We start from the raw sequence: 22887 nt of genomic DNA, 5'->3' as shown, positions 1-22887 counted from the left end.
TTCCATAGTACGGAAAGAAAATACTTCATTAAAATATTTTTTTATAATTAAAAAAATAATTACTAAATAATCTGTTGTTCTAAATCTAAATCCTGAAAGGGTAGATCTGAAGATAAATCTAAAGTAAGACGACTTGAAGTAGACCAGAGCGCTAACAACTGCAAATGTAAAAGGGAATTCAGGGCCTCTGACTGTTTTAAATATAAAATGTAGTAATTGTTGTAAGGTCTTCTGTACAAGAATTTCCCCACCTTTTACCCCACTAGGGTCCCAGCTGATACTATCGTAACATAGGTCAAATTCGAAAGTCATTAAAAATGAGTGTACAAGAATTCATGTCCTAATCTAGAGCACATCTCTTAGACTTCTGTTTCATTCACCATGTAGGAGAAAAGAAAGAAAGAGAGAGCACTAATGTACTTGACAGCTCTCCAGCTCTCAGTTATGCAAGGATCCCCACAGGCATCCCATTTCTCGCCTCAGCATCCAGACACTGATGTGCATTACGGTCTGAGCAACTAGAGACTATGGCTTAGCTCAGAGAAGCGGCAAAAATCTGATTGTTTTGGCTGATCCGACTCCGATCCATTTGGGTGTTTGTTGTCTAGTGAATCGCGAACAAGTCATTCTTCTGAACCAGTTCTTTTAAATGATTCACATGAACCGATTCGCAATTGCAAACAAACCAAACAAAAGGACAATAAGATTCTAAAAGCTTCTTTTACTGTTTGAAGGTGCCATAATATTATTACTTTATAGTAACTATGATATTTTGGTGGAAATGTATGGTATCATTGAAGAAGAGTGACATTGGAACCATAAACTACTCAGCAGTTCACATAATCTTTATAATTTACTCAAAACGGCTACTGTATATAATTAAAACAACAATTGACTACAGAAATTAGATGTAAAATGCGAACTGGTATGTAATGAATAATGAATGATAATATATAATTCTAACAAATCTGTGAATTGGTTATTTTAAACCAGTTCTTTGAAATGAATTGATCTTGATCTTTCCACTGTTAGACCATACAGGGGACATCAGGATTTTTTTCCTCTCATTGGGATATGACAGCCTAGATAACATCATATGCATAGCGCAGTACTGTCTGCTGTGTCTCATTTTCTCTCGCACTATATTGAATGGTGAATAAGTAAACAGTTCCGGACATATAGAGTACTGTGTGTATAAATGTGTCAATTTTACAGTAATGCTCTTGCTGCTTATGTTTTCTGAAGGATGATGAGTTCAACGGCGTCATGAGAAGACGTATCATTTCAGTTTTCAATCCTCTTCCACAATGACAGCTTCCCTCATGTCTCTTGCTGTCACTTATTTCATTACTATGGCAACCGGTGCTGATATACGGGATATTAACCACACCATCTGAACAAGGATCTGAGTTCATCACTTGCAAAATGACAGTGCGGACAGTCACTCCTAAATATCTGATTTGATCAGATTTACATGCATTATGAACAAAGAGATGCACTATGATTAAACCAGAAATTTCAAGGTGCTTTTGAACACACTGTCTATGTTAGTAATGCACATTTTTAATGGATTTACTTTGCAGGAAGCATTGGTATGAGGTCATCTCAGTGGGTGGTGGTTGACTGGTTTATTTTCGAGTCAGTGAGGACACATTAATGTAGCTCAGGCTACTCTCAAGGACCTTACAGAAGACTGTTCTTCCTGTGTCTGTTTCCCACCAGCCTTTTAAATGCACAAGGGCATTATAATGTACCTCCTGCACAAAGGCTTCAGGAGCCATACTGAATCTCACATATGAGAGAAGCTCTGGTTACACACACCCACAGCTATGTGCTGGCTTTATCCCGGGATTCTCACTTCCCGTTAGAGAGTGTCAAATACGATACACCTAGCTCTACGCGGGGTCTAACCCCAGCAGTCGTCACCAAGCTCACTATCTGACGCATGTTGACACCAGTAATAGATCGACTTTCCATTTAAATTTGACAGCTGAATGACCCCATCTGCATTACCATTAATGTATAGCTGGCTTTGGTATGAACTGCTATTTATGATACTAAATCTTACTTTTGTGAGATTTCATAAGCATTGTAAGAATTTCATGAACATTTATCTATTTACTTATTTACAGTATTTATTCTAAATGTAATCATCTACAGGAGGTGAACAATGAAACTAATACCACAATAGTTTATTAGTATAGTGTAGGGCTCCTTTTGCAGCCAATACAACATCAGTCCGTCCTGCTCAGTGGCCAGAGGGATTTTGAGCCTTTCAGTATATGATGCTGTTTTCTGACTCGCTCCTCCGAAATACCCCAAAGTGGCTCAAAAATGTTTAGATCTGGTGACTGGTCAGGCCATGGGAGATGTTCAACTTACTTTCATGTTCATCAAACCATTCTGTCACAAGTCTTTCTGTGTGTATTATCATGCAGATACATGGCACCACTTCAGGGTACAATGTTTGAACCAGTAGGTGCGCATGGTCCACCAGAATGGCTCGGTAATCATTGGTTGTAAAGCGCCCATCAAGCACAGTAGAGCCTAGTGATGTAGTACTCGAGTCCGGTCTCGGACTCGAGTCCGGTCTCGAGACCGATTTCTGCTTTCTCGGACTCGACTCGGACTTGTTCTTACAAAGACTCGGTCTTGACTCGGACTCGACCCTTCAAAGACTCGGTCTTGACTCGGACTCGGCATAGGCGGTCTCATCCCATCACTAGTACACTAGAATACATACCACTAGAAAATTTTAATTGACTGTTCGCAAAGACCCGCCCCCCTTAGTTACTGTCGCTATGTCCGACAAGCTACACCGTTCTCACGCCACACCATGTTCTCACGCAGTGAAAAATACATCGCGGAGCAGAGAGGAGACTGACAACACGCTGACAGACAGGACAGAACAGGTTACTTTTCGGTTACTTTTGATATTAAACATATTAAACAAAGTCTCGCCTTTCAAATTTGGTCATTTTTTAAAAGAAATTTAAACAATAAATACCGTTTTGTGGCTCTTAAATGTGCCGTGACAGATCGCTGTAGAGCATCAGTTAAAGCTGCTCGTGAACCGATCTTCTAATTAATTTATAGCCTCAAATAAACATGAACAAACATAAGAAGCAATGTTGTTTTAACCACGGCGTCAGTACACTCCGTGTTTCAAGTTCAAATCCTCCCATGTTAACCAACGGACTCGGTCTCGACTCGGACTCGACCCTTCAAAGACTCGGTCTTGACTCGGACTCGACTGAATTTGAAAACCAACGGACTCGGTCTCGACTCGGACTCGACCCTTCAAAGACTCGGTCTTGACTCGGACTCGGACTCGGCATAGGCGGTCTCGTCCCCATCACTAGTAGAGCCCAAACCATAACTGATGTACCCCCATGTATCACTCTGGGCATGCAACAGCTGGGGTGGTAAGCCTCTTTGGGGCTTCTCCACGCCGTAACTCCCAAGGAGGGGACTCATGAGATAAAATACATGTTTCACATTGTCCACAGCCCAAGATTTGCACAGTTGGCACCACTGAAACATTTTGCATTGGCATGAGTGATCAAAGGTTTGACTATAGCAGCCCGACCATGAACATTGACCCTGTGGAGCTCCAGACAAAAGTTTTCTGGAGTCGAGTCGAGGTGTGCATTTATTTCTGCAGTGATTTGGGCGGCTGTAGTTTTATGTGTTTTGGATATAATCTGGGTTAGTACCTGGACATACCTTTCAGATAGCTTCCTCTTGCGCCAACAGATTGGCGACATTATGGATAGCGTGGCTCTCGATACACCACAAAGACTTGCTGTCCTGGTCACAGATGAGACGCACACCAACAATTTGTCCTCTTTTGACCTCTGATATGTCTCTGATTATGTTGTGTGGATTAATTCAACCTCTACACTGCTCTTACTGATGGAATTTCCACTCAGTGAAGATTGGCCACCAGGCTGCGCATGAATAAGCGTGAAATCTCCAACACTGTTTTGGCCAGTGTTTGTTTCATTGTCCAACCCCTGTGTATATTTATATTATTAATTAATTTATCTCTCTCTTTTTTTTTTTTACATTCATTAAAAACATTAGCATGGCACAAGTAGTTTTGCTGACCCAGTGCAATTGTTTTTGGTTGACCCAGGATTTTCAAAGCAATGGATTGCAATATTGCTAAATCAAAGCAATATTTCAAAGCAATATTGCTAAATTCAGGCTGTCTGAGTTTAATTTGGCTCACGCTGCGCCCAGATAACTACGACAGGATGTTCCCAGAGGCATATGGAATGCTCACTGGGCTCTTTCCCTAACAGCTGTGGCCTAAACACCCCATGGCTCTCAGATAACAGCACCTGTCCTTGTGTCCACTATGGACTCTCCTGGGAAGTGTGTGAGAGAGGCATGATTTCTCAGAATGCATAGGTCAAACATCTGACAACAGCATGAACTCTGTGTTTATTACTTTCAGACTAAACTGGGGGCACAAACGTGGGGCGAACAGTTGTGGATTAATAACACCTCCAGCTCGGTTGCTGTGGGACCCAGTTTCAGTCACATTGAAAATGGCTGAGGTTTAATTATGTGCACTGTCCATGTCTGACGCATTTTCACATTTCTTGACGTCAGCTGTGAAATTACCGTGCCGCACCTCTTATATTTCATCTGTTCATTTGGAAATAGGATCATTTGTGGCAGGTCAGAAAATAGGACTCTCCAAACTGGCATTCTTGTACTCGTGCTGCATTTAGTGTGCATTTGACATGTGTTTGTATTCCAGTAATGTGTACATTGTACATCTTTGCATAATCTCAATTTTGCATTCCCTGACTGAAGGTCTGTTGTTGTACCAGTGAAAATTATTCAAATTGAGCAAATCACCCAACAGGCAAGGATAAAAACTAATTGAAATCACACATCCCCCTGGGAGCCATTCACTTTTTTTCCCCTCTGTAGGGGACATCTGTCTTGTTTCTGAATGTCTTTGAGGGTTTGCCAAGATAACTTTTTGTGGGGTTCCACAGTAATGGGAAAATGATTTATTTACAGTTATTTTCCCTCAAAATTATAATCATTATTGTTAATAGCAATGTTATATGATATCCTGTTTATAATGCCTGTATTGCATTGCCTTATTTTTATTAAATAACTGAGTCCGGATCATAACTGAATGTGACGAGACAAGAAACGTTTTGAGTTTTGGACATATTAAGGCCTGTTCACACCAACAATGATGACTATATATATATATATGATGACAAAGATAACCAGAGGTGGACAGTAACAAAGTACATTTACTTGAGTACTGTACTTAAGTACACTTTTTGAGTATCTGTACTTTACTTGAGTATTATTTTTTCTGGAAACTTTTTACTTTCACTCCACTACATTTGAAAGACAAATATCATACTTTTTACTCCACTACAATTCTGTCAAGGTCCTTGAGTAGAAAGTAACATCAGTCAGTGGATGATTTTGGTTGCAGGGGTTGCATTTTGGTTGGAAATGAAAGTCGGGTTGACGTCAGAACCCTGCATCTGATTGACATCAGAACCCAACGTCAGATTGACATTGGATATTGGTTGAAAATAAAAGTCGGGTTGACGTCAGAACCCGACTGATGTTGGTTTCTGACGTCAACCCGATTTTCATTTTTAACCACAATACAACGTCTGTCCAACGTTGGAGATCAACGTCAATCTGACAATGGATTCTGACATAAACCTGATTTTCATTTTCAACGTTGGGTTTGGTCTTCTAAATGCGACTTTTGTCACTTTTTTGGAGCACTCTAGCTTATAGATAACAGTAAGGCTAACATATTCATACTAAAAGCCAAAAAACTTTAAATACGGCACTATTTGAGGGAACAGCCATTTGGGTGTCCGAAACCACTGTGGACGTTATTGAGTGCACTTATTCAATCTCACATTCAATCTCACATTCAATCCCACTACTGGAACTGTGTTCTAGAAATAAATTTGATATTGATATGAGGGTAGGCAGGCGTAGATTCAGAGGCATAAGGTACTTTTAGTATTACATACAACAATGCAACAATAATAAAACAATGCATTGACATTTACTTTTTACTTTTGATACTTAAGTATTTTTAAAAACGAGTACTTCTGTACTTTTACTTAAGTAAAAATAGGTCTTTACAACTTTTACTTGTAACGGAGTAATATTTGACCAGTAGTATCTGTACTTTCACTCAAGTAAGGAAGTTGTGTACTTCGTCCACCTCTGAAGATAACTACAACGAAAACTATATTAGGGTCCACACCAGCAAATTATATTATTCTGTTTTATTCAGCTTGTGCTTGTCTGTCACTTTAAATGCTTGAGGTCATTACATCAGAATGGATTCTGATTGGCTGTCAATGTTTTTATCGTTCATCAGCTGGATAAAATCATTCTGAAAGTGATTCCAACAATTTCGTTTCTCTGTGCCGTTATCGTTATAGCTGTGGTGTTAACTTTGCTATTCTTTAGTACTGAGAATGATTTTTAGAACAACCGGAATATCTTATCATTATCTATAGTTATCGTCCTCGGTGTGAATGGGCCTTTAGACAAATAAATAAGAGTGAATGTGTGCATATTTTCTTTTTTATAAAATATTATTTTGCAAAGAATTTAAATGTATTACTTCACAACTAGGCTACAATTAGACCAGAACTTTTTTACTGTTCTTCTTTTCTTTTCTTTTCTTTTCTTTTCTTTTCTTTTCTTTTCTTTTCTTTTCTTTTCTTTTCTTTTCTTTTCTTTTCTTTTCTTTTCTTTTCTTTTCTTTTCTTTTCTTTTCTTTTCTTTTCTTTTCCTTTTATCCTTTAATTAAATATAAAGACCAATAACACCCCCCAAATTTGGTCCCCCCAATGTTCAAGACATGGTTACGCCCTTGTTACAATTGAGTGCAAAGAACATTCCAAAAGTCCAAAAAGACTTTGTTTGGGGCCTATTGAGGATATCAGATTAGCCGTGCCTGAAAACAGCGTGTTTTTTTTAAGTTGAGCAAGTGATATAACTCTACATTATCACATCAAATGTCCATTATTCCCTTGGAAGGATGTCTTGTTCAAATGTCTTGTTTACTTTACAGATAACTGGAAATTGTACAAGTAAACAGTCGACTCCCTTGAAATCCTGGTAGCATTCCTGAAGGGGGACCGGTGCCATCTGGAGGGTCTTTAGTGATTGTTTTCATTGAGTCAAGACCCTCCCGTCTGCCCATTTCCTGTGGTATCAAAGACAGGGCTCGATTAGACAGAACAAACACACCTTTGGTGCCTTTGTTTCCGGAATGGATTTGTGCTGCCCTGGTCAATGTGTCACAGCAGGTCACAGGCTACGGTATGCTTCAGGACCCGAGTGTATGTAATGTGGAGTCAAATATTTTGTCAGAGTTCAGGAGTGACCCTGAATTATTTATACATTTTTGAAAGATTTGTCATGAATGTTTTCTTCTAAAAAGGAGTACCACCTACCAATATGAATACGGCTTTTTTTTCTGCTTTTTTTTTCATTCCAGCCTCGGATGTAATTCTCATACAGTTTCTGTAAGTTTCTCATGAAGTTGTATGTAGTTCGGCCATACAGTATGTCAGCAGGCTAAAGCAAGCTCAAAGTTTAAAAGTGCAGCTAAATTGCAATTTCCTATGAATGTTCTCACTGTGTCTCTTCAGGGCCTTGTTGGAGTCTCTTTTATTGTTATGTCTAGTAAAGTGAAAGTTATGGCCTCGATTGCCCAATTTTATCCTATGGAAATTAAATAAAGCTTATTTGCACGTAATGTGCATTTCATTTACCCGTGCATGTTGTTTGGGCAGTCATGATCGTTTTAGGTAAATGTGCTGTCATTTCAACAATATAATCATTTTTGGTGATGTAAGAACTATGTGCAATTAGTAAAATAAACAAATGGAAGAATAGGCTTTTTTATGTGTGTGTGTGTTCCATTCGCTGTGCTTCAGTCATGTCTTTCCCTATGGGCACATGAGTGTGTGAGTATGAGAGAGAGTGTTATTCATCCATCTGTGAATTGTAATAAAGCATGTTTTCATCAGATTTTGAAGCTAAATGCAGGTGACACTGGCCTTGGGCAGCCTCCACCCTGTGTTATATTCCATTAGTGTGGCCTTCCTGCTATGTAGGTCATTTGTTCTTGAAACATGGATGTTAATGTTGTTGCCTCTGCATTATGTGAGATACTTTATATCAAGACAACTGAATAGTTTAATTAAGGAGAAAACAGATGAACCCATTTAGAGGTGAGAAATGTTAACTGGAATACATTCACAGGGGGATCAAAGATGAGTTACTTCAAAGTATGTATAGAACGCTTTAAGGTGCTTACAAACACTGAAAACACTCTTTTCAGTGTAACTTGTGTGGACGTTGCTTTACTGTAATGTATGTAGTTTTCTGTTTAATAGGACTAATTCATTTCCATTTATTTGAATTTGGCCTGACAGTGCTAAAAGGAATCCAAGGTAACTTACATGAAGTCAGCTTTACAACACTGCTTCTGGCATATAAAGATATTGACAGTGTAGAGATCAGTGGAAGATACTGTATAGGTCACTTTTCTTTCTTTTTTATAGGTTAAAGGAGAACTCCGGTCAATTTTAACATTGAGCTCATTTTTTTGTACATTTGGAGTACTGTCAATACAGAGAACAACGACAAAAATCGGTGTTGCCTACACCGAGTTATTCTATTTTTAAAATTTGCACCCTGTTGACTTCAATGGGGCAAGTTCTAAACCTGCTTTTAGCCTCTTAACATCCTTGATGTGTCATTACAAGTGCACAGAAAATGTGAGTGATTCCTTCAGAGTGAACACGAGTGGATCTGACTGCAGTAGATGTGAAAGAAATGTATAAAAATGATGTTATTTAAGCCAGCGCAAATACCTGTGTTTACATCCTGTTTTCGGGTGAAGTCCAAAGTAGTCGATTGACGAGTTCACGCGCGTAGGTTTAGTACCTATGATCACGCGTGTGAACTCGTCAATCGACTACTTTGGACTTCACCCGAAAACAGGATGTAAACACAGGTATTTGCGCTGGCTTAAATAACATCATTTTTATACATTTCTTTCACATCTACTGCAGTCAGATTCACTCGTGTTCACTCTGAAGGAATCACTCACATTTTCTGTGCACTTGTAATGACACATCAAGGATGTTAAGAGGCTAAAAGCAGGTTTAGTACTTGCCCCATTGAAGTCAACAGGGTGCAAATTTTAAAAATAGAATAACTCGGTGTAGGCAACACTGATTTTTGTCGTTGTTCTCTGTATTGACAGCACTCCAAATGTACAAAAAAATGAGCTCAATGTTAAAATTGACCGGAGTTCTCCTTTAAGGCTTGTGCTAAATGTTAAATTACAAAAGAGAAGTCATCAAGCACTGTTAAAAAAAAAAATCATATTTCAGCAGTATTTCTCTTTTAGATTTTAACCACTATTATTCTCAAAGGCAGTGAAGATATATATATATAAAAAAAGTTTTATCATTCATGCTATATTTTCTATAAGTTTAATAGAGGTCTGTATTATAAAATAATGTCTAGTTAATTTATTATAAATATTAAAAATAATAAATTATAAAATTGTGCCTTTAAATATATATTTTCTAGGTCTATAAATAGGCGTTATTTTCATGACATTTAAAAACATTTTCCACAAAATTACCATTACCAAAATCATACCAAAATGTCTCCAGATGTATTTATTGCATTGCATAGAAAATACTGCAATACAATGATTTTTTAAAAATCCCACCATTAATTTATAATTACCTTTTCTTGTCTTGACATTAATTAGAGTGAGATTTTTATTTCAAATTGTTTTTTTGTTTTTGTTTTTGTTTTTATACACATTACAGTAATGAGAATTTGTGTGTGGGTGTCCAAATAATGTTGAAATGTAAAATACATTTTCTTTAAGCAAAATATAATTTCCTTGTTCACGCTTCAAATTTTGGGGTGGAATATGACTGGGTCTTTTGTAAGACTTTTTCTGTGGTTTATTGAAAGATTCTTTTCACTGTTATTGTGTTTAATAAAACAGCTTCTATAATTCGTCCACATAATAAATCAACGTCATTTGCGGTCAGTGTGTGTGATATGCAAAGTCTCCTGAGAGCTGCTGCTGGTTTTTAATTTATGCCTTTTTCCATCTGACACTTTCTATATGTCCTTGTCTTTAGCATTGATTTCAGGAAGTACATACGATAGCTACAAAATGCATCGGGAATGTGATCGAACATGGAAAAAACATAACCGCAAACATGATTACGCACATAGAAACATGCTAATTGAACTTTTATTGAATTTTATGAATTCTGCTTATGTAAAAAAAATTTCAGCAATGAAAATCCTGTGTTCACTTACCATGTTGTGTGCTATTTTTTATTTCTTCCTTGAAATGCTAAATGTGATATTAGGATTTTTCGAGCTGTCTATACTGCTCTTTTTATTTTATGTTTCGTGAAAGACATGAGGTTAGGATGACAATTTTGTGGTGAACGATTCCTTTAAGATTACTAATGTGGCATTTTTAATACTCTGACTTTTAACCCCAAACTATAAACTTTTTGGGGTTATTTCCTCTTAGAACCTCTCGGTGAAAAACATAATCTCTTCATGTATTCTCATTCTTCAGTCTCATCATTCCTGCCATATCTCCCTGAATACTGATGAGCACTATTTATTTAAGACTATGACGTAGGTTACTGTTAAAATTCTTGGATAAAGCAGAACATATGGTGAACACACATTCATGTGGGCAGAGGAATGAATGCTTATCTCCTGTTTGTCAAGTGCTTTTATATGTTAGCCCACCTGTTTCACCAGCCCTCAGTTTCAGTGGACTTTCCCTCTGATTAGACACCGTTCTATGTGTTGAGAGAGAGTGTTCTTTTAGCTTGAACACTGAACATCATCTTTTCAGTTGGAACGGAATAAATAAAACACACACACCTCAGGTTCAAGCCAAAGGAAAAGGGCACCAACGTATCACTTTTCAGACTTAGTATTATTGACGATGACTTCATGTCTCTAAGGAAGTCCTGTATTTAAAAAAAACAAACAGTTTTTGTATTTCTCAGTGTCATACAACTCTTTCACAGTTTGTTTTCCATTCAAGTGTTGTAAAGACTACATCACAATGCTCTCTGGGATTGCCCCGTTTACTTAAAGGGTTAGTTCACCCAAAAATGATGAAATCTGAGAGCTGGATCACTCCTCCACAGGCTTATGGACACTATAACTTGCTGGCCCAGAAAATGTATTAAAGTTAATATAGTCCAAGTGACTTCAGTGGCTCAATCTTAAGTTTATAAAGCGTCGATAAAGCGAAATACTTTTTGTGCACAAAAACAAACAAAAATAACGACTTTATTCCACTTTTCATTTCCTTCTCTCTGGGTCTCAAGTCTTTTCACGTAGTGTAATAGCGTAGCGCATCTGTGTTGTACGTCACCACGCATCACACATGACCAGAGTCGGCCAATAGTGAGCCTACGTGGTGACGTGCAACACAGACGCGCTACGCTATTACACTTAACACGTAAAAAGACTCGGATTGAGCCACTGGAGTCACTTGGACTATATTAACAATGTCTTTAATACATTTTCTGGGCCAGCAAGTTAAGGTGTCCATAAGCCTGCAGGAGGAGTGATCCAGCACTCAGATTTCATCAAAAATATCTTAATTTGTGTTCCGAAGATGAACGAAGGTCTTACGGGGTTGGAACAACATGAGGGTGAGTAATTACTGACAGAATTTTAATTTTTGGGTGAACTAACCCTTTAATTCTGTCCAAGATGGTGGACACAAGTCGCTCTGGTATATTTGTGGCAGTACCCATGCAACAATACATTGTATGGGTCAAAATTTCCTACCGTAAATATATAAAAACATGTATTTTTGTGAGTGGATGCAGCACAATCACGAACATAAATGGACAATTTAATTGCGATTTTCTCAATGTTTAGATTTTTCAGATTCCAGAATATCTCGGCCAAATATGGTCATATCATAACAAACCATACATCAATATAAATCTTATTTATTCAGCTTTCAGGTGATGTATAAATCTCAATTTCCCAAAATTGACCCATGTGACTGGTTTTGTGGTCCAAGGGCACATATGTTCTCAATTTAATGCTGCACTGTGGCATGTCAAAGGAAACATCTGGCGGCCACTTCTTCCTTTGTAGAACTTTTTTTTTTTATCTTCAATCCCAGCATGATGCCCTTTAGTTCTCAAAAGTATCCATGACATGCAGTACAGACAGTACTCCTGTAAATTTACTCAAGCAGGTAATAATTCAGCTATATCTTATTTTTACTTTTTGTGTTCTGTTTGTCATTTTTTTTAAATAACTCTTTACTTGCAGTGTTCATTTTCATTTAAATTACATAAAATAATGACATATTAGTTATTTCTATTCAGTGCTTACACATCTAATTATTATTTTTTTCATCAATGGCTACTAAATGAGCAGTTCACAGTTTGTTTATACTATGTTAAGGCAACTGTATTTTTATACTGTTAAAAGACTGTTTTATATATAGTCAAGTCAAGTCATTTATTTATATAGAGCTTTTTAAAATACAGATTGTTTCAAAGCAGCTTTACAGAGATAACAGAAAAATAATGCAAAAAAGTTTGTTTCCAGAAGGAAATAGCGTCACAGTCCATCTTAAGTAAGTTCAGTGATGTTTCATTTTTGTTTTTAAAAAATGTATTAATTTAGTTCATTTATATATATATAGCCGCTCTGGAGTAAACCCTGATGTCATCGTCCAGCTTAGTTCAGTTCTTGTGTGATATTGCAATGCAGGCAGATCAATATTATTGTTGAATATTAAATTAAATGTTAAATTTAACGTCCCCAACTAAGCAAGCCAAGCCAATGGCAGCAAAGGTGGAAAAAGGCAACAGTCGCAAGGAACCAAAACTCCATCAGGTGGCAGAATGGAGAACCCAGGCTCAGTCGAGGGGCCAGTTCTCCTCTGGCCAATGACCAATGATAATTATGATTCAGGCAGCATTATAGGTCAGAAGTCAGATTGGTTTGGAACAATCAGAATAATATCCAGTTCCATCTGGTTGAAGATTGGAGTCACGCCATGGAGACGGGTTTGTTGAGGATCAGTTTGTCGTCTACGAGGCCTTCACAGGGGAGAGTCTAGTTGACACAATCTCTGCTGACACTTCAGGGATGCGTTGTGGTCATGTCTAGGTGCAGGACCTCCATCTGGTCTGGATCCGGCCCGGATCCGGCTGACTACATCATGCATTGTGGTCGTGTCTAGGTGCAGGTCCACCATCTGATCTGGATACAAAGGTGCCACAGAAGTGCTTCTGAAGTGGCATTTAGGTGTCTAAACAGTTAGGTGTGCTGCTCAGAGGTGGCATGCATCTACACAGCAATTTGAGGTTGGTCAGAGCAGGCATACTTTAGTCTGGCTTTTATGCAGCATTTCATCCTTGCACTGAATTTTGAGCTGGCACAGAACTTGGCTATGTAAAGATGCCTATAGATATTTAATTGTATAGTATTTACTAATTAACACTTTACTAAATAACAATATTTTTTTTCTGCCTCTAACTTGGTAAAGAGACCTTGGGTTTTAGAAAGGCACTATAAAAAAAAAATATAGTGTTATTATTATTGATTGCAAAATAATGGGCCAAGCCAAAAATGGCTAAACTTTTAAAAGCTTTTAATTGTCTGAACCACAAATGATTGGTCAGAAAATGTAAGCAATTGCACTACTTAAAAGCCATTGCCGTCTCAGAAAAACATCTAAGACGGAATGAACACTGTTAGAAAAATCTGTAGAAATTACAGTATTACTGGCAGCTACTTGCCAGTAACTTACTGTAGATTTAAATTGATGATATTTACTGGCAACAATTTGTTCAAAATTAAATGAACATTAAACATTAACAAGTCTTTATCTTTACAGAATAAAACTAAAATAACATCCTCATGCAAAGCATTCTGGGAACCAAAATCTGAAGGAAAAAAACGGAAAAAGGTTGATGAAGATTTCTGGTTCCCAGAATGCTTTGCATTAGATTGTTATTTTATAATTTTATTCTTTAAAGACAAAGACTTGTTAATGTTCAATGTTCATTTAACTTTGAACAAACTGTTGCCAGTAAATAACATCAATTTAAATCTACAGTAAGTTACTGGCAAACAGCTGCAAAACTACAGCAATTTTTTTACAGTGAAGTTTTTGGCAGAATATGGGAAGTTGTGTGTCGAGTCATAATGAAACACGAGTTGCATGGTGATACTCCAGAGCAGTGTCTTTGAATATCTGATGAGAAATATAATAATAAATGCATGTGTACCACAGAGAAGCATGGAGGAAGAGGTGTCAATGTGTAGGGAGCTTTCTTAACTGCTGGTCCTGGTGAGCTACTTCACTGTGAAGTGTCATTTAATGCTTCGGAGTACTGGGGAATATTGCAGAATGGCTTGCTTCCCACAATTGAAAAGGAACGATCAGATGGTATTTCTCAACAAGACAATGCTTCTGCCCAAATAGCAAAGACAACCATTAAGTGGCTTGAGGTTTTGGCCTCCTTCTGTCTAGATTTGAACACTTTACTGAATATTTGGTCTCAAATTAAACTCAAATGATAGGCCTACATTTTTCAATTACTCATGAACTATTTGAAGCCACCAACACTGACTGTAAAAAGCTGTCTGCAAATTTACCCACACGGCTTAAACATTTAAAGAAAACAAAGGGGAAGGCTATTCTGTGCTAAGTTACTTTATCTACAGTACTTGTGCAATTCATGCTAATTTCCTGACCAGTGATTTGTGATTAAAATGGTGAAGACCATTAAAAGACCCCTAAATATTTTTGCCGTTTGACAGAGCAGCGTTCATATAGATACATTGCCTTTAGCTGTTCCTAGATAATTGTGTTTGTTTTCCTTAGCCACCTTATCAATAATGCACTCGACTGATGGCAGTTGGAGAACACGTTTGATGATGAACATGGCTTTGTGAGTGAACGTCATTAGATTGCCCTTGGAATTTGAGTAAATTAACTTCAATCGTGTTCAGTGTGAATAGTGGATCCTTTTATGTGCCTTTATGTGACCAGCGTCTGTTCCACACCCCAGTGCTTTTAATGAAACGCACATTAGTATTCAAACAAGACACTTGAAATAATAATCTCTAATTACAGAATAATACGATACACATGATTGCAACTGCCCACATTTTATGAAATAAATGTTACACGAATACACCTTAGGAGAACAAAAGACAAATTACATTCACACAGAAAAGAACATTTGTAGTGGTTGAATTTAGGTGCAGCATAGACACAATACCACTATTCTGAGACCAACAAAGTACAACCTTAAATACCAGGTCGAAAAACGACAAGCGAATATGTATTTGCAACATATATGAAACATATGAAACCGTCCTGCAGTGATGTTTTGTCTTCACTGAAACACAAATTATCACAAACAACATAAAAATAACAAAACATCATGAGCAACAGTAATTGGCACACATTCATGAAAAAGAAATGACATTCAAGGAAAAAGATATTGCGGAACTTGATGAGACGATAGAGTGGATGTTTGATTGGCTTTTTTTTTTTTTTACATGCTGTGATTTGCAATATTAATACTGATTTGTTCTGAACCCAGACTGAGTTATGTTTCTTGTTTAGAGTGGAAGAAATGCTGTGCATATTGTGTAATGCACACCCCTATAACATATTCAGATGTGATTACAGCTAACAATACAATATTTACATATTTAGGACAAGCACATTCCTGCTTTTGTAGCATTGCCTGTCATCAATTCTGTTTTCATGGTTTAATATGGACAAAAGCAGGAATTAAATGAGTAGTTCACCCAAAAATAATGTGACAGGACCGGGGAGTTTTTTTCCCACTTATTTATGAACCACATCAATTGGCTCATTGAATAACAGACCAAATTAACAGAACACTTAATGAATTAAATTTCAGTCTGTTGAATAGATTGAAATGTAAATATTGTAGGAGTTCAGAAAGCGTAGAATATAGTGCATGAGTCAGAGATGAATTATATTAATGGTACGTTAGACAGATGTGAACATCATTAGAAAGAGTGGCGTAAGATTCATCAGCAGTTCTCCTTTTGTCAAACAGAAATAACTAACTGCATATTGGATTAAAATGAAGGTGAGCAAATAATGACAATAACATTTTTTGGGTGAACTATTCCTTTAAGCATTATGAAAACTTGCTGATTTTCAGAGAAGAACGGCGTGAGTTTAGGTAACTCTGCGACATCAAAGGAAATAAACACTGGGCGCATTATTTAAATCATATGGAATGTAATTGAATTTAGGTCGAGTGGGTGAAAGGTAGAATTAAAAGCATCTTTAGAAGCCACAGGGTCAAATACGAGGAACCTTTTTTATCTATTTAGATTCACAGATTGCTTCTGAATCCCTGCCTTTGACACTAGAGAGTGATATCTCAAACCCTTGAAGCGTATTATAGGAAATATGAGTAGCATACTCTAAGTAGCGGATTATTGTACCTGATTTCATAGGTCACATGACTGAACACTACAAGCATGATGAGAAATATGATGTCAAACACACTGAAAATGTGGCATGTATAGTATATATATATATTATTATTTTTTTTTTATTAAGCATATCAATTAGATTATATTGATAAATATATTTTAAAGGGATGAGTATGTTTTCATACTGTAAGGCTTCACACTGAGTTCTTACTAAAGCTAGAAATGTTGCCTAAATTATGGTCCAATCTCCAGTGTCATTTTCAGGGGTCCCTAAAGCAGGTGTTTTTGAATTACTTTACAATGTTCTCACAATATTTGTGATCTGTGTCGTCAAATAACAGATATACTTAAATGGCAATCAGAATTAAAAATCGTGCATACTAAAAATACTAAATCTTATTGATGTCTTCCTGAAGTTTCAATTTACTTCTTGTCCAAATAAACAAAGACAACAGCTGGCTATAATACTGTCTTCAGATTTACGTTAAATTAGTTGCCAAATCAGTGTTATAAAAGAAAAGGCGACATTGGCTTTTGCACCCTCTTAAATTTTTGTTTCAACAATATATATATACAGTATATATACAGTATATATATATATATATATATGTTATGTTTTGTTTGTTTTTTCAGTAAAATATACATTTCTCAGTGTGCTCATCATTTGGATTTATCTTTTTTATCACAAGGACAATCCTATAAGACAAAGAAATGCATTACATACAGTATAAGAGCTGAATATTTACACACAACTCCACTGCAGACAGCAGTCGAGCAAACTACAATACTGCAAAGTACAAAGACCAGGCAAATAATGCTTATATTTGTCCGATGAACATTAAATGAAGGTAGCAAAATGTTTTTCAGTGTAAATTCTTGGAGAAATGCCTTTTCTCCACCCTTCAGAGTATGAGCAGTGAATTATGAACATTTGTAGTAGGTCCAAGTCAGCCATGTAACTGTCGCTGTAATAAAGAGTTTATATATATACTGCCACGTTCAGTGGCATCAGGCAAAGGGATTCTCTGGTTTTAAGATGGTGCTGTCAATGTCGTTGCAGTTTTTGCCATTCAAGTGTTCTGTGTGGCCATCGATGCTGTAACAGCCCTGGACCTCTGTGATGGAGGACGCCGTGTACGAGGCAGACCTCAGAGCATCGGACTGTGTGATGGTGCTTCCAAACTGGATGCGGTACTGATTCCAGTGCCGCCTTACAACCGCTTGGACCTGGGGAAGTTTGGACAGATGATCTCAGTGAACATACATCACTTATCATGCAGCATGAATAATACATTATCTACTTTTTGAGCATTTGTAACAAATCACTTTTAACTAGTTTTATAAAATAAAATGGATAATTTAGACATAAAATCTCTAAACACATGGCACCATTTGTGGGTGTGGGTGTCATGACCAAAATCAAGATTAATTTCACTGTAGTTGTTTTTATCACAATTGAGTTGTATTTTAACGAATATTTAGCAAATAATAATATAATGGTAATATAAAATTACATAAAATTGTTTTTTAGAAATTTAGCAAATATTAAAATATAATATTTGTAGTCACAGATATGCTGATATTTGCTAAAACAGCGAGCATGATTTTGCTTTTATAACCAATGCATACTTTTTAATATTCTAATTCAAACAATTACTAGACATCTCATTTGATTTATAAGTTTAACTATACATAAGTCTGACATTAGTACTAAAATAGTGCACTGCCATGCAACAAAACTCAAAACTGTAAAACATTTATTCTAAAATGTATATTTTACAGTGGTATACTGCATAGGCGCCGATTTATGATTTCCTCCGTGGGTGCTCATGGGCGCAAGCCCTTTAAAAAAAAAAAAAGTAGTCAAAAAATGTTTGCATTTCAGAACCTTAGGAAATGGACAGCGGCCGACACGAACACACACACCTATTTAGCCTACTTGATAATACAGCCGTAAAGTAATCTTTCAAGGACAGCGCCACTTCTCACAAATACAGACAGGATTGGAGATGGAAAGTTTAACTGACACGTAACCGCGATCAGCTTCGTGGGAAATTTACAAAATGTAACAGTGTTAAATTTGACAAATACTGTTCGATAGAACTGCTTGGTTTGTTACTACAGTAACAGTTATCTGCGTGCTTCCTTCTCAGCGATGAAGTTCCACATTTGTGGCTATCCAACACGAAAATGCATGCAGCAAAGCCTTTCCCAACATTGTTTTCTTCAGTTTTGTCGACAACTTTACCATCTCCACTAGCTATTCTTTTCTTCAACTCCTCAGACAGCATCCATCTCGATGACTGCAAGCAGATCGCGCGCGCGGTTATGATGACTTTTTAAAAGTGAAAGTAGGTATAGAGACTCCTGAGAGGGCGTGGGCACAAATAAACTGATGTGGATTTTAAATTATTTTATTTACTTGAAATACAGGCATATTTTTGTAGATGTGTTCCTAAAAATGTGCATATATGTTTACGTTTGTACGTGATTGTTTTAAACCCGTGTTTAGACCCGTGTCCGACCCGCACCCGTTTGAGCAAAATTTTTGTTGACTCACCATTGCGGTTAATTCTTCAGGAGGATAGGCTACTGACTATGGGAGCAACGTCTCTGCGTACAGAGCGGGGTCACTAAATAGGCGTTTTCATCCGAGAAACACTTCACATAGCACCAACTGCAATGTTTAATGACAGTCTGGCACATGTGGGTGCTCGGTATTTTCCGTGGGTGCTCAGTATTTTCCGTGGGTGCTCGAGCCCCGGAGCACCCACGGTATCGGCGCCTATGGTATACTGTATAAACTCTTAAAAATAAAGGTTCTTTATTAGCATTTATGGTTCCACGAAGAAACTTTCCATTGCACAAACAGTTGGTTCTTCAGATTATTAAAATACTTTACACTAAGAAAAAATGGTTCTTCTAAGAACTGTTCACTTAAAGGGGCCATATGTAATCGTTTTAATGTATTAATCACTGTTTTATTGACAATGTCTGAACGGCTTGTGACAAAATTTAAAAACAAGACCTTCCCTGACTTCCTAGGTTGTCTATGAAAGCCTATAGACAGTTTTTTTATGGGAAGGACTCGGGACGTTTTTTCCGGGAAAATCCAAATGATGTAACATTTACACACTCTCCTGAGAGTTTGAATGCTTATACAATGTTCAGGATAAAGCCAACAGAGCTATTCGGAAATGTCAATGTGTCATGCTAAGAAAAGGGATTATTTCAAACTATTGTCTTAGATCTATATAGCCAACACAATCTCATGAAAGTGCGTATCTATAGCACGAATGATATTTCTCGTATCATTTATACGCCAAAAAGAGTTTTCGCGTTCAAATGATACGCACTGTAAACCCCTTGGGTAGGATTAGGGGTGAGGAGTGTGTGCATATTACACGCCATAAAGTGCGTATCATATGCACGCGAAAACTACGTATCATATGTACGCAAAAACTCATTTTGGCGTATAAATGATACGAGAAATATCATTTGTGCTATAGATATGCACTTTCATGAGATCGGGCTCATATAGCCTACAGTCTCAAATATAGGCTACTTTATCATTACAGTGTAATTTTAATGACCTCATCTATCGACATGATGGCAGTGAATTGCAGAGCTGGTGCAAACTTATCCACATCGCTATGACCTGATGCTTTATTAACTGCTGTTTTCTCACCGCTGTCAGTTATGTTGTGTGTTTATTTTGTTATAGAGAGGAAAGCGTGCATCACATATTACATAATCATCTAAACGTCGCTCTCAGCAGCGTGGACGGCATCTGGATGTTCGTTAAAAGTATCCAGCTGTAAAGGTATTTCCAACTTCTTTTTACTTCAGAGCAAAGAACAAATTGCTGTGAAAACCTCCTTTCGGAACCTTTTGTCATACATTTTGAAAGCAATACAGCAAACACTGTAGCTGATATATCGTCACAGCATCAGCCATCAATTCAAGCACACAGGCTGCATTAACTGCCGGACCGGTAATGTCATCCATATTAGCTTCTGCATGCCTCATTACCACATTGCCTCTAAAACAGCGTCTCATATTGGTACATGTGGACATCTGCCAATGTTTTTAGGATTTAGAAATAAACAGCCAATACAGAATCTCCATTTCTGAGCTCTGCTTTCAAGGAAAAGGATGTTGCACAATCCGTGCAGATAAACAGGACATTTTTCATTTTAGTGGGGTAAACTCTTACCTCTCCGTTGAAAAAGCAGAAGATTGTGGCCACCAACAGTCCCTTAAACATACAATCAGAAATGCATGTCAGCAGTAAATCCGCATAAACTGCTGTCTTGCATTGCTAAACTATAATCTCCCATATCGCAACCTCTTCACTAATCATTTCTCGGCTGGTGGTGAGAACTGTTCTCCCTTGTGTTTGACACATTTTGGCAGAAAGTGCTCTTGATGTGCACAAAGAGTCATCTGGGATGACAAGCCTGTTTTGTTGCATTATTCATTGTGCCGACTCAGCTAGGTCTAGCAGTACCAGCTGTCCAAGGCTTCTCACTTTGCTGTTTTCTGCACAGCAGACTACAAATTAATATTTTCTTGTTGCTGTACACCTACCAATTTCAGAGTAAATGTTCAGGAGTCAGACTTTTAAGAGGCAAGTGGCCTGATGTTTTTTTAAATGAATGGTTTACCCCACAAAAGGGATATTTACTTTTGCTATGCTGTTATTTCTTCAGTAGAGCTTAATGGAAATCAAAATGATGTGTGAATATTGACTTACACTTTGGCCTGTACTTTTTACGGGACTTTCATAGTGTTGTTTAATGGAAAAGACCAGTGTTGAAAACTTTTCTTTTGTTTACCACAGAAAAGATAACAGAATATGGTTTAGGAACAATATGAGGATTAGTGATTAAAAGCAGAATATCTAAAGAGACAAGTATTCCCCTCTGGCTAGTAACAACAGAGCTTCTGTTGCCATTTGCTTTACAAGCTTTTTAAGTAACTAATGGCAAGGTAAACTTAATTATAGGCTGCTGAGCTTCTGCCAGTCAAAGAGAAAAAGAGAATGGGAAATCCAGTCTTGTAATAATAATAATGTACCTAAGGTCAAAACGGAACACTCCACAAGTGCAAAATATAAGTAAAAATTGGCATTAGCAAATAATTCAAGTTAGGAACTGCAAAATAATATTTGTTTCAAATATAATTGAGAATGATAGTCTGACCCTCGCTGATATAGGCCATGTACACGTTGTAAAGTTTCAGGAGTGACAACCACATTTAAATAAGGGAGTCTACGGAACACGACTCGCTCCCGAAATCGTGATGCTTGACAGCATGGTAGCTAACCATTGCAAAGTTCTGGCATCTGGTGTGTTTGGTATCCACTATTTTTGACAAACGTAATATTACAGCGACCAAAGTTCTGTTCTGCAATTTTAACTAAACCACCATTCACAGAGGCGTCATGTTTTGTTTCTGTTTTTAAGGCTGCTTCGCAGAGGACGCTTTTGAAGTTTTGCCATTGCCACTTGTTATAAGCGTTTTTGGGCCTGTTGTTTGGGTTTGGTTCATAAAGTGATCAAGTTTATGGGAACATTAAATTGGGCAGGTGCGGGTCGCGATATTTTGGTCTTGTATTCAAATATAAAACACATGGATTTATCTTAGTGTATTATGGGCTTCTTCTTGTTGATTGTTTTTTTCTAGCAACATGAATGAGACAAAGATCGTACCAATTTCCATGTGGTTTTCTTGCACCGCACACATAAGAGAGACACATCTCTGATGCGTGTTTAAATATGCCATTAACAACTAACTGTTCAATTCGGTTCCCTACATTACATACTGCATAGAATTTTAATGCGGTTGTCACTACCTCAATTTTTCGGGTGTTAATCCGGTTGTAGAATGCGGTTGTCACTCCTGTAAATTACTGAACTGTGTGTGTACAGAACAGGATTAAGCACTAAAAGGTGAACTGACAAACAAATCAAACTTATTTTTGGTTATATAATTGAAAATATATTATAGCCATTGGAGTGTGTAGCAAAGATGTACATGTCAGATTGATGATAACTATTTGACAGCTTTTTACCTGATAATGCATTAAGATATGCATGATGTAGTCGTAGATTTCAGCGGAAACGCGCCCCCCAGGTGTATAAGGGAGGAGAACGTACTGGATGCCCAGGAGTGGAACCAGAATGAGGGTGGCACGGACAGCTTTCATATACAGACTAGACTCAGCTTGGTGTGTTACTTTCAGTTTGGTGATGAGGACTCGTACGATGTTCAGCAGAAAGAACAAGTTCACCTGGAAGGACAGGC

The 22887-nt window shown here is 37.3% G+C and overlaps 1 protein-coding gene across 1 annotated transcript in view; it reads right to left on the bottom strand.

Moving 5' to 3' along the window:
• Positions 1 to 17208: 17208 nt before the first annotated feature.
• The window catches only part of calcrla (calcitonin receptor-like a), a 29365-nt gene continuing 23686 nt past the window's right edge, over positions 17209 to 22887 (bottom strand). The window contains exons 11-13 of the mRNA XM_081368979.1: positions 22655 to 22873; positions 20795 to 20836; positions 17209 to 17805 (exon numbers count right to left, since the gene is read on the bottom strand). Of these exons, the coding sequence (XP_081225105.1) occupies positions 17587 to 17805; positions 20795 to 20836; positions 22655 to 22873 (480 nt within the window). The 3' untranslated portion in view covers positions 17209 to 17586. The remainder of the gene's footprint in view (positions 17806 to 20794; positions 20837 to 22654; positions 22874 to 22887) is intronic.

This window comes from Scardinius erythrophthalmus (assembly GCF_964197995.2).
Source record: "Scardinius erythrophthalmus genome assembly, chromosome: 6".
NCBI lineage: Eukaryota > Metazoa > Chordata > Actinopteri > Cypriniformes > Leuciscidae > Scardinius > Scardinius erythrophthalmus.
This window is presented reverse-complemented; position numbering and strand designations above follow the sequence as displayed.